Here is a 12,653-nt window from a genome sequence, read left to right on the forward strand (position 1 = left end):
CTGTCCAAGTGAGCCTGTCAGCAGCGCCTGTCCGTCAGTCTCCAGGCATATTATTAGTGTCAGATCAACTTGTGTATATATGTGTGTGTGTGTGCGCGCGTGTACAGTATGTGTTTGTGCCTCTCGACACAGGTACACGTCTAGAGTAAAAGCTATGATTTCTTTCTCATAGGCTCCCTCAGACTCTCTGCTCGGCAATTAAGAAGCAACCCATTGGTGCGATGGAGGGGTCGGTGGGAGCTGAGGGGAGGAACGATTACTCCCAGAGGGGTTGCTCGCTGCCTATTTTTGGGCACGACTGTTGGGTTTTGACACCCGTAATCCTGTAATGCGATTTTGAGTGATTGTGAGCTTTGTTTTCTAAATGCACATGTACACACACACACACACACACGCGCGCAGGCGTGCACATACTCAAATTCACACACACAAACACACACGCACACACACAAATGTACACAGACTGGCCCTTGTCTCTAAAGTCAGTGTTGCAATTTTTTTGCGGGCTCTGCAGCCATTGGGTTGCAGAGAGAGAGAGTGAGTGAGTGTTTGCAAGAGAAAAAATGTGACAGTACAAGCTTGACCAGAGGAGGCCTGAGCCCTTACATCATCATCATCAGGCGCAAAACATCCGGAAAGGTCACATCAGTTGGTATGGCAAGCTAGACGCGCCGTGGTGGCAGGGCAGGCTAGGGATGGGAAGGGCAGGGGAGAGTGATGAAAGTCCCTCAAGACGGCGGAGGAGACGAGGGACGTCCCCTCGCGTTCGTCGCCATGGAATCCGTGTCACGGCTCATAAATGTCGGAGCGCTATGCCTAATCTATAGCTGTTCTTTCCCCGGGCCTCCCGTCGCTAGCCGCTCCAATTACTCGGCTCGGCGATCGCGCCGTCCCTCAAGAACCGCTGTCCGAGAGTCGCCCTCTTCTCCGGCTAACAAGTTGAAGCAGGACGGGGCGACCTTCGGATTTGTTATTTAGGGCCTGACGTTGCATACCCCGGCCTCATCTCGCGCCGTCGAGAGAGCACGTCGTTATTCGCTGGGAGCCATCTGTCAACGCTGAGGAGGTGGGCTCGCTGCGCGCGCGTATGGGAGGCCCGAACGAGGGCTAAAATTGTCTGGGAAATGACAACAGTGCTCGCCGCCTTGTTTCCTTTTGCATTCAATTTTGGGTGGGATTGCTGTGAACCGTGGTCATCTGCCAGAAATAAGCATGACAACGAACGAGCATATCATCTTGCCCCTGAATATTTCATCATATAGCCGATCTGCCATGGTGGTAGATGTGTGAGTAACGACCCAGAGTCCTGGATAGAGTCTAAACTTGTCCAAACTGTCTAGGGCAGAATTCATGATTGCAATAGTTAAGTCACGCATTACAACACCGCAAGTACATTATAATAATTGTAGTACAAGAAGATTATCAGTTGACACATCAGTTGGATTTCCTTCTCTGATCTCTAAATGTTGATGAGTGTGTGTATGTGTGTCCTTTGAATGTCTCCATGTGTGTGAGTTTAGTTTGTATTTGTTATATCCCTGTCCCCCACTGCCCAACCTACGTGTGTGTGTGTGTGTGTGTGTGTGTGTGTGTGTGTGTGTGTGTGTGTGTGTGTGTGTGTGTGTGTGTGTGTGTGTGTGTGTGTGTGTGTGTGTGTGTGTGTGTGTGTGTGTGTGTGTGTGTGTGTGTGTGTGTGTGTGTGTGTGTGTGTGTGTGTGTGGATGGGCGAGTGGCGGGAGAGGGGAGGTGAGGTGAGGCGAGGGGGGCCAGAGTCCCCGTGTCGTGGCCACATGGGTCAGTGTGTGTGTGTGTGTGTTTGTGTGTGTGTGTGTGTGTGTGTGTGTGTGTGTGTGTGTGTGCGCGCGCAAGGGGGGCCAGAGTCCCCGTGTCGTGGCCACATGGGTCAATGGGGGGGGGGGAGGCCCCTTCTCATTAGACGTGACATCCGGGAGAGATGGCAAGCAGATGTGTGCGGTAGCGTGTGGTGGCGGCAGCAGCTCCATCAGCAGGAAGCGCGTGTGGTGTGGTTGGGTCAGGCACGTGTCAGCGGGAGTCCTGTTGAAGGGTCTCCAACCAGAGGCTGTACTGTAGGCTGTAGGCTCTCCTCTCCTCTCCTCTCGTCTCCTCTCGTCTCGTCTCGTCTCGTCTCGTCTCGTCTCGTCTCGTCTCGTCTCGTCTCGTCTCGTCTCCTCTCCTCTCCTCTCCTCTCCTCTCCTCTCCTCTCCTCTCCTCTCCTCTCCTCTCCTCTCGTCTCGTCTCGTCTCTCTCGTCTCTCTCGTCTCCTCTCCTGTCCTGTCCTGTCCTCTCCTCTCCTCTCCTCTCCTCTCCTCTCCTGTCCTGTCCTGTCCTCTCCAGTCCAAGCGTTGAGTGGGCCCTGCGCCGGCGTCCGTCGGTCCTCCTCCCACGCCGGTTCCCGGTGGGCAGATTGAAATGTGAATGGACCTGACTGGTGACCTCATCAGGCCGCACCTAATCTGGCCTGTCTGACCTGCCAGGTGTCAATAAGCGATTGACTGAAAGCGTTAACTTTAGAGGGAAAGTTGAACTTCAATCAGCTGGAATTTACCAAACTTAATGATGCAGAACGTTTTGACATAGTATGTTGGCGTTGTTTCCTCCCCCAATGCTTCACAGAGTCATCGTCATCGTTAGGTTCAGAGATGGACAGGCTCAACCTGTTTAGTGATATGCTAATTCATTAAAACATTTTGTACTAACACTTTTTTGTCAAATACTTATTTATTGAGCCCTGTTTTCTCTCATCTATTACTTCCATCACTTATGTTGAAGATTTATGCCATAGTGTGTTTTCAGTCATTGTTATCAAGATACTTGAGCATCCTATCGAAGTCATACATTTCTTATTGTGACGACTAATCATAGCTGAAATTTGAAATGCTGATCGACTGTGTTCTTTCATAGGATTCCCTTCAAGATTGGACAACCGAAAAAACAAATTGTTTCCAAAACGGTGAGAATTGACTCCTAATGTCTTTTATCTGTGTATTGTATATATTTGTAGCAACCTCATATAGTTACAGTTAGAGAGTACAGATAGATACTTTGTTTTTATTAAGGATTCAGCTTTTAGCTCGTAGATTTAGCTTGAGCTGGTTCTGGACGGACAGGAAACAAGTCCCCGTGACCTTTAGTGCCCTTTCCTAAGCGATGGATTCAGAGCTGACAGTTTTGGGTCCTCGGAAGTGTCCAGTCAGAGGCAGGCCTGCAGACGCCGTCAGCCTCGTCCTCGTCCTCGCTGCTGCCAGGAAAAGGCCTTCTTGGCGGCCGCGCCTGCAACTTCGGTGGCTTTGGATCGCAGCGGCGTCCTGACCAGAGTCCTGCCACAGTCATGCCTGTCCGACCGACCGCGCTCCCAGACATGGGAAAGCGGGCCGCTGTCTACGCGCCGGTCAGAGAGAGAGAAAGCCCTTGCGGCCGCCGAGGGTCACCGTGAAACCTCTCTGCCAGTGTTCCCACTCCCACTGTGTAGATACACCACACACATTTAGACATGCCATACACACACATACAGCACACACACACACACACACACACACACACACACGCACGCACGCACAGACATGCACACACTTTTCCCGGGCACTGCGTAGCGTGGGTGTCCAGTTTCCCCGAACACAGGAGAATATAGCAGTCCTACATTTCAGTCCGTTTGTGTTTGAGGAACGCAGCAATTACTGCACTGAGGCGTTCATGCTGGAAAAACAGACACTTAATCTTGACAGTCTAGAGACAAACTAAACAGTCTGAAACAAAAACCTAGAGAATAAATCACGAGGCGATGTCACGAAGCTTTAAACGCCTCACCAAGGCTGACGGCCGAAAGGCTGAAGGCTGAGACGTGCGTAACCCTTTTAAAAAAGTTTTACTTGACCAAGTCTGGACTGCCCGGCCCTACCTGACAGACCGTGAGTCATCCTCTTCATTCAACCAACTCCCCCCACCGCCACCCCCCCACCCCTCCCCCCTCCCCCCTCCCGGCCCCTGGCGAAGCCTCGTGTGGTTGAGCGCGCACGCCAGCGCTGGCAGTGCCCAGTGAGTGGGTGCCATCCTCTCCGCTCCGCTCCTCTCCTCGCTGGGGTGGAACCACATCCCCTCTAATCTTGTTTGGGACTCTGGGCAGCAGTGGAGCCGCGGAATGGAGCGCTCGCCGGCTTCCTGTTGCATCATGGGCCCCAGAGGTCCGGTGTGAGTGGGCCCTGGACGGACGGATGAATGGATGGGGCTGCCTAGTGCCGCCTCTGTTTCCCCCAGAAAGCAGCTGCTTGCCCGCCCGTGTGTGAACGCCCGTGTGTGTGTGTGTGTGTGTGTGTGGTGCCTGGTGTGTGTTTGTTTGTTTATCCCCGTGCCCGCAGAACCTCAGGAAAGGAACTCCCACTGCTCTGCCAAGGAGGCAGTGTGGTCCTGTGCAATCGCAAACTCACAGACAGACAGACAGACAGACAGACAGATCGACAGGCACGCAGACAGGCAGGCAGACAGGCAGACAGCGAGACAGACAAACAGAGAGGAACAAGGCGACAGATCTTAGCCAAAGCAATAGCCGGCTAATTAAAGGAGTCTGACGGAAATCAGTGTGTGTTTGTGTTTGAAAAGGGCTACGGAACATTTGTCTCCAATGAGAAAAGCCCAAGTGGGCTGTTCATCGCATAAACAGCACAGCAGGCTGCAAATTGAGGTTATCCGCAAACTGCACATTCAGGAAGCGATAAGCAAACACACTGTACACGACTATCGCGAAAATGTTTGTGTCGTATGTCATATTTCCCATGTATTTAAACATGGCTAAATGAAAGCAGGCGTAATAATAGTTATTCACAGTGCTGGTCTTAACATTCACATGGACCCTGTTTGAGGTGGTAAAGAAAAGCTCCATAGCAGCAACGTTCGCAAAACTGGGGCATTTTTTTTTTTACCCACACACTCTTTTAAGGCAGCACCTTCTGTCTTTCCCCCCCCCTTCATCAAATGTTCTCATTTCTGTGTATGTGTGTTTGTGTGTGTGTGTGTGTGTTTCTTTGGCAGGTTGAAAGGGACTTTGAGAGAGAATATGACAAGCTCCAAAAGTAAGTTGACATGTCCGTCACTATTTTGAATTTCCACGGTTATTGCCTGCCTTTGGGTTACGCGTCATTAGTTTCTGTGTAAAATCCTGACACTCAAAAAAATGAGAGCGCGAGACAAATTCAAAACTTTGGAACAGGCACCTGTTCCAACAAAGCAAACAAAATAGAGCAAAGCTAGAACATCCATTTTTAACATGTCTGTCTTGTACAGATATTTCTTTTTTCTCTCACTGAAACTGTCTTCCTCCTTAGCGTTACATCAAACACGTTGCTGCACAACTGCTCGAAAATAATAATAATAGAAATAAAACATGCTGCTTTGAATGAAACCCTGACCTCTTTAAGTCACTATTCAACCCTGTCCCCCCAAACATAAACTCTGTACTTGTTTGCATTTGTGTCTGCATACATACACCTCTAAATGCAGTGTGTGTGTGTGTGTGCGCGCCGAAACAAAAGAGGATCGTTTAAAGTAATTTGCTCACGACCCTTTTGGAGGCCGACTGCGCAAGAAAGGGCTTCCCTGCTGTGTTCGCCCCGGGGGTCCAGAGGCTGAGCGTGGGGGCGCAGCGCGGCGCGGCGTCGCCACCGGCAACGGCACATCGCCGCTGTTTAGGTTTGGCCAAGTGGGAGGCCCGCACTCTCTCTCGGCCCCGCCGCCGCCAGACAGAGCGAGAGGGGAAGGAGCGCCAGCGTGAGCGAGAGCGAGAGCGAGACCTGCCGCTTGAGCAATAGGCCGCTGGGATTTCGGGGGAAAGGGCGGGTTCCAGTGGCTGGGCAACTGTACCTGCGTACATATGCCGCCCAGGCGTGTTCAAACACCTCCGTCGAACGCACCTACGATTTTTATCGAAAGATCTACCCCCTTTGCCCGTCACGCATTTAAAAGGAAAAAAGGAAAAACCTGTCTGCTTGACTCTGGACAGGTTGCCAAAGCCCTTTTCTTTCATCATTCAAATACACATCCATGTGTGTCAATGACACACGCGGCTCCTATTATCCGCTTAACTGTAGCCAACTGTAACCAGTGGCGGTGCCATCCACATCCACATCCACGTCCACACTCGTAATTGAGTTCCTTGGGCAGTCTTCTCCCACTCACTACCGCTTTTAAACGTGATGGTGAGAACGACACCACTAGCGCGGCGCGCCAGGCCATCACCTCCACCTTCCCCTCCCCCCCATCTCTTCCCATGTGCCCCTCACATGTGGACTTGGGGTGGAGTGGGGTGGGGTAGGGTAGGTGGGGTGGGTGGAGTGGGGTAGGGTAGGTGGGGTGGGTGGAGTGGGGAAGGGTAGGTGGGGTGGGTGGAGTGGGGTAGGTGGGGTGGGGTAGGGTGGTGGACAAGGCTACTCAGGAGAAAGGAGCATCTGGCTCCCTGTTACTCCATTAGCACCTGCACAGACTGGGCCTCCTCCTCCTCCTCCTCCTCCTCCTCCTCCTCCTCCTCCTCACACCCGGCAGGCAGATGACCGAACACGTAGGACTTAAGACCCCCCACCCCCCCCCCCCCTAGCGCCTCAGATATCCCACCTCTTACACGCGCGCTCACTCACACACATACATACGCACACACACTCTCTCTCTTTCATACCATCACGCACACACACACACACACACAGTCACAAACACACGATTGCCCACATTCACACACACACACACACACACACACACACACACACACACACACACACACACACAGAGTCACAAACACACAATTGCCCACACTCACACACACACTCACAAACTCTTCTGTACTAGCACACGCACATTCTCTCTCTTCCTTACTAGCAGGCACGCACACACACACACACAGTCAAAAACACACAATAACATACATTCACACACACACACACACACACATTGCACTCTTAAAAAGGAAAGGTGTTTTTTTTTTTCTTTCTTTTTTTGGCTTTGCCCCCTCCCCAAATCCCCTTCTGCTTCCTAATGATATCCCTCAGATCTGCGGTGACAGCAGTCCCTGGGGAATCCCTAAACAGCGCCTCATTCCCACCCTAATTGATATAATGAACAGCCCCCCTACACACTCTAGTCTCAATTGTCAAGTAATTGCCAGTGTTAACACCCACGGTGTGAGTGAGCGCTGGAGAGATGGAGGAAGACCCTGTGAATTGATTCAGATGTGTTTTTATTATCATTATTCTCTTTGTGAGATTATCTACATATCACCTAGCTGGTATTTACAACAGTAGCTGGTATTTCCTTTAAAGATAAATCAATAAGGAAATTAATTTAGAAAATAATACAATAATAATATTTTGTCTGACACTTCACTGTTGAAGTTGACAATGTACCCAATATACCATGGCTATATTAATCTCTTTTGAATTGTTAAGCGCATGAGTTTGTATGAGCCAATGCCAAGATCATTTGTGGTCATACTCTCTTATAGTATTATGGATCTAGTTTGACAGGCAGCTAGTTTTTACGGACAGTGTCATCATCATGATTAAATTTGCTTTGCTGGTACGCTTGAGAGGCTGGCGATAGAAGGCCAGGTGGTTCTGTCATCTGCACCGAGGGCTGTGGGCAGCCGCAGAGCGAGCGGGCCCAGATGAGGACCGGATGAGGACCGGATCAGAACATTAAAGGAGTCCTCCCTGACCCATTTATTACACCCTGCTTTGTACGCACACAGGCTGGAGGATCAGACGAAGAAGCTTCACAAGGACATGAAGAAGAGCACTGAGGCGGATGTAGGTATGTAATGTGCCCCTGTGAGAGCTTTTGGAAACCCGGAAAAGATGTTTATGAGAGAGAGGCAATGAGAATGCTTTGGACTGGTTACGTTGTGAGTAAATGAAACCGTATTGTTCTTGAAGCGTTTGTGATTTCATTTTTTTATTTTATTTTTTTGTCAGTGTTTTAACAGGTCGGGTATTTTCTTTATCAGTAGTGATTTTAATGTGACCTAGAAGATATTAGAATTGGACTGTGTGCGTGTGTGTGCTTGTCCGTGCTTAATACACTCACATCATCAATGTAAAGGACAGAAGTCAGCATTTATTAATGCGGCCTACTCAGTAGCCAGTGTCTGCTGAAGAAGGGCAGGCCCTTGTCAAAGGCTTTTGTGCTCCATGTGTTTCTGGGAGTAGGGGTGTGTGGCGGTGTGTGTGTGTGTGTGTGTGTGTGTGTGTGTGTGTGTTGGGGGTGGAGGGAGAGAGGGTGGGTGATGGTGGTGGTGGTAGAATTTCTCTTTCATTTCCTTTGCTACGTGCTCCACAATATGGGATACCCTATTTAAGAAACAGAGCTGTCATCTCCATCATCATAATTACTGGACACCATCTGTTGAGCAGGTCCTTCTACCAACTGCCACCGAACACAGTTTCCCGGCGCAACATGCCAACGCAACAAGCTGTACACAGTTCCTCAGGGTGATAACGCGCTGGGATTTTGCATACTATGAGCATTAGTCTGGTATAGGGAAAATGTTCGGGCCTTATCTGTGAATATCTGCTCTGTGTCTTGTTTCAAAGCAGCACCTTGAATCGGTTGATCAGGCTATCCTTTTCCATTCCATTCTATTATTTTGCTGTAGATTTAGTTAAAAAGATTGATAACTTGGTGATACCTTGTAAGGTTTGAGTTTAGAATAGGTTCTGCTTCAGATACTGACATGCTATCATCTTCCTCTTCTTTGAAAATTCTCCTACACTTTTGCCCTTCTCTTGTGAGTAGCTGACAACCATTAATGCTATTGTTGAGATTTATGATATGTTATTATTGTTAATGAACGTAAAAAAAGATGTAATTTAAAGTGTATTTAAAGAGCTACCATCTTCCATTGCCTCCTCGTGCCTTCAAAGTCTTGCGCTCAGATAGCTTATTCAGATCGGTGCAAGTTGCTTTTCTTTTGAATTACACTCAAAGTGTCAGAAACACAAACTTTGCCGATTGACTCCGGTGGCAAGAGTCACATTAGCATAGCAAAATTGAGTCTCGACCCTGTTTTAGGTAAGAGAGGAAGTGTGTGTGTGTGTGTGGGGGGGGTACCCCCCTTCCCTCTCTTCTCGTACACATCCCCGTTTGCACAGCTGTCCCCAGTGAGGCTCATTTAGGTTGATCGCATCGCAGTCATCTGATGAGCGCCCTGAGCCTAAGCTGTGATGGCAGCCCTGCCGATTAACAGTAATTGGCGCTGGCACTGTAGAAACATTTGTACAGATTCACAGCCGCTCTTTTTTTTTTTTTCTCCCTTTTTTTTGTGGTGAATATTCATCTCCATCGCAGCCCCCATCCGTTCAACAGATGCAGCGCGGCTGTACTCTCTCACACTTACCCTCCCTCCCTCCCACTCTCCTCCATCCCTTCCTCCTCTCCTCTCCTCTCCTCTCCTCTCCTCCCTGAGATCTCTCGCTCTCTCTCTCCTGCTCCCCTCCCTTGGGCTCCCCCTGTGGTGTTGTCTGCTGTTCTGCTGTGTCGGGCCTGTAGTTTGGTTTGGTTCGCATCTGTGGGCCAGCTTGGCACAGGTTGTAGATGATCTGCTGATGTTGTGTGTGCCGCCAGTAGAGTATATCACCACCAAAAGTGGTGCTTTTTTCAGCTCTGCTCTGCTTTTTAATCTCCTCTTCTCCACACTGTTTGTGTGTGTCGTCTCAGGTTTTTTAATTTAATTAATCTTTTTTTTTTTTTTAAAGATTATTTGTTGGGCTTTTTATGCCTTTATTTGGACAGGACAGTAGAGAGAATGACAGGAAGTGAGTGGGAGAGAGAGTCGGGGTGGGATCTGGAAAGGACCACGGGGCGGGAATCGAACCCGGGTCGCCAGCGTACGGTGCAGGTGCCCCAGCCAGTTGCGCCACTGCCGGGGCCTAATTTAATTATTCTTTTATCATGTCTTTCAGCGATGTCCAAGGCGGCGGTGAAGATCTCGGGAGACCTGCTGAGCAACCCCCTCTGCGAGCAGGACCAGTCCTTCCTGGACTTCATGGCGGCTCTGGACACGGCCATGAAGAGAATGGACGCCTTCAACCAGGAGAAGGTGAGGAGTCCGAAACTTTACTGGCCCACACCGGCCAGCTCCCAAGGCCACGCGTGAGCTTTTACAGTGGCGCAATCCATGGAGATTCAGCGCAGGCAAAGGGGACAACTTAAATGCACAAATGGGGGCGTCCTCTGCAGACAGATTTTAAGGCAGCAGATAAGAGCCACTCGGTCGGAGCTGTCTGGAGCCTGTTTTTGTATGGTTGAAGAGCCTGTTGGCGTGCGGTGTAGTAGACTGATGATTTAGTTTGTTCACATCTTCAGTCTGTAGGGTTTTTTCTCAAACGTACAGTGACTGCGACACACACCTCCTCTTCCATGTGGTGATTATGGCCGCCTCACATGTGGCCCTGAAGAGCCCTTCCTCTCCCCACACATGTGTACACCATCTAGCTCTGCTCCCATCGCTCCCCTCGCTCCCTTGCTTCCGTCTGAGATAACACACTTCCACGCCACTGGTCCATTGGCTGCTCATCTCGTGCTGGAGATGTGTGTGTGTGTGTGTGTACGGTGTGTGTGTGTGTGTGTGTCTATGTGTGTGACTCAGTCGTGCTGTTTAAAATAACACATTTCTACAGAATGGCGGCATCTCCCTGTCACAGCCCTTGTATAATGGGATCGGGGTGTTCCTTCCTCCCAGTCTTTTACTTAATCCTCTCAAGCTTTCAGTCTTTTCTGTCATGGACTCTTTTTCTTCTTCTTCTTCATCTTCTTCTTCTTCTTCTTCTTCTTCTTCTTCTTCTCCCTCTCTCTCTCTCTCCTTTTCTTTTTGGTCTTCATTTTCTCTCCATAATATTATTTTGCAGTGTTTACTCTCAGTGTTTGATTAAAATCACAGCTGAAGGTAATTGCAGAGGGAATCATATTAGCATTGAGTGCAGCGTGTGTCTTCGGGGCATGGCGCTTGCTAGAGATGCGCTGCAGTGTTTTATTTAAAAGAAGAAAAAAAAAATGAATAAAACGACAACCAAAAAAAAAGAAAAAAAAGGCGCGCAAAGAAAAGCGGCGCGCCGGGAACGGTGCCGATCAGGAGCTGAATGGCGAGGAGCGCTCGAGAGCGGCGTGGAATCCGACTCCCTCCGCACTGATCCCCAGTCAGTGGAGACGACGCAACGTCTGCACGCCGGAGATTCTGGGGCTCATCTTCCTCTCTTTTCTTTTTTGGTTTAGTCCTTCCTTTCATTCTTTTTTGCACTCTGTCTGCCCCCCCACACACACAGACACACACACACACACACACACACAGTGCCCTTGGCACCAGTCGTTCACCGAGTGGGAGTGTTTTCCCCCGCTGTAGCCCCGGCGTTAGCCGAGTGGCGGTTCCGCTGGGCCTCAGATGTGCGGCGGTGGCCGAGTGTCCTCTCTCTCTCTCTCTCTCTCTCTCTCTCTCTCTCTCTCTCTCATCTCTCTCTCTCTCTCTCTTTCTCTCCCTCCCTCTCTCTCTCTCTCTCTCTCTCTCTCTCTCTCTCCTTCTCTCTCTCGTCACTGCCACCATCACTCAGTGACCTGAACCACTTAACCTACTGTAACAAATGACTCCAATGACCGGCCGCCACCGTCGGTTCAGGTCAGTTATTGGATTGTGTTGGGCCGTAACCACACGGCTTGAGATGGAGACGTGGGGGTGGGGGTGGGGGGGGGGGGGGGGGGGGGGGGGTGAAGGCTTGTGGGGCTGCGGGCTTGGGGGTCGTTCATTGGAAACTGTTTGTGTCATTTTTTTGTTTTCTCTTCAAAATGCAACACGTGCTTTCCTTTGGCAGATTGAGAATGAGTAACGTTTTTCACAACAGGCTTTTTGGCCCCCCCTCCCCCCACCACACCACCCTCTCCACCCTCACCACCACCCTCCGTTGACTGTTCTGCAACGGTTTCTGTGGCTCCCTCACTGAAAATCTGGTCCCAGCAGCTGAGCTGGCTGGCGAGCATTGCATCTCATCTCATCTCATCTCCTCTCTGCAGCTCCAGAACGCTGCGTGTGAAAGATAAAGAGGCCAGATGAAGCCGTGTCTATACCATCCCATCTCTCCCCCCTCCTCTCCTCCTCTCCTCCTCTCCTCCTCTCCAATCCTCTCCTCTCCGCTTCTCGCCTCACCTCTCCACTCTGCATTAGCTTAGTATGGGTCAGCGCCCTACAGCGGTTTTCCAGCAAACTCCCCTCTCCTGAGAGCTCGCTACTCTTTCCTCTGCTGCTTGCCTTCATCTTCCACAACCCCAATCCAATCCCCCCCTCACCACCGAAAAAGATAGATAGAGATGGAGAGAAAGAGTTACAGAGAGAGAAAGAGAGAGAGAGAGGTTATCCCTATAGTCCGAGCCAGCTGTTGTTTGCCGGACTCTGCGCGAACGTTTCTCTGTCGATGCAAACAAGTTGAGAGTCAAGCGGGAGGTCAGCCCTGTAGAAAGGCTCTCGATGAGCTCGATGGTGATTTTCATTTAAGATTTCCATCGCCAGCGTCCAGCGGGGGTCAGTGGCGAGGGGTGTAATATGGGAGGGGGAGTGTGTGGGAGTCGACGAGCCGCTCAAGCCCTTTTTTTTGTTGCCAATGTCTGATTCGATAAAC

General features: G+C 50.3%; 1 protein-coding gene across 1 annotated transcript in view; it reads left to right on the forward strand.

The window, feature by feature from the left end:
* The window catches only part of bin3 (bridging integrator 3), a 49,107-nt gene that overhangs the window by 8,516 nt on the left and 27,938 nt on the right, over nt 1-12,653 (forward strand). The window contains exons 2-5 of the mRNA XM_062542578.1: nt 2,923-2,971; nt 5,044-5,084; nt 7,745-7,806; nt 9,954-10,090. Of these exons, the coding sequence (XP_062398562.1) occupies nt 2,923-2,971; nt 5,044-5,084; nt 7,745-7,806; nt 9,954-10,090 (289 nt within the window). The remainder of the gene's footprint in view (nt 1-2,922; nt 2,972-5,043; nt 5,085-7,744; nt 7,807-9,953; nt 10,091-12,653) is intronic.

Source organism: Sardina pilchardus, chromosome 8, assembly GCF_963854185.1.
Source record: "Sardina pilchardus chromosome 8, fSarPil1.1, whole genome shotgun sequence".
Taxonomy (NCBI): Eukaryota; Metazoa; Chordata; class Actinopteri; order Clupeiformes; family Clupeidae; genus Sardina; species Sardina pilchardus.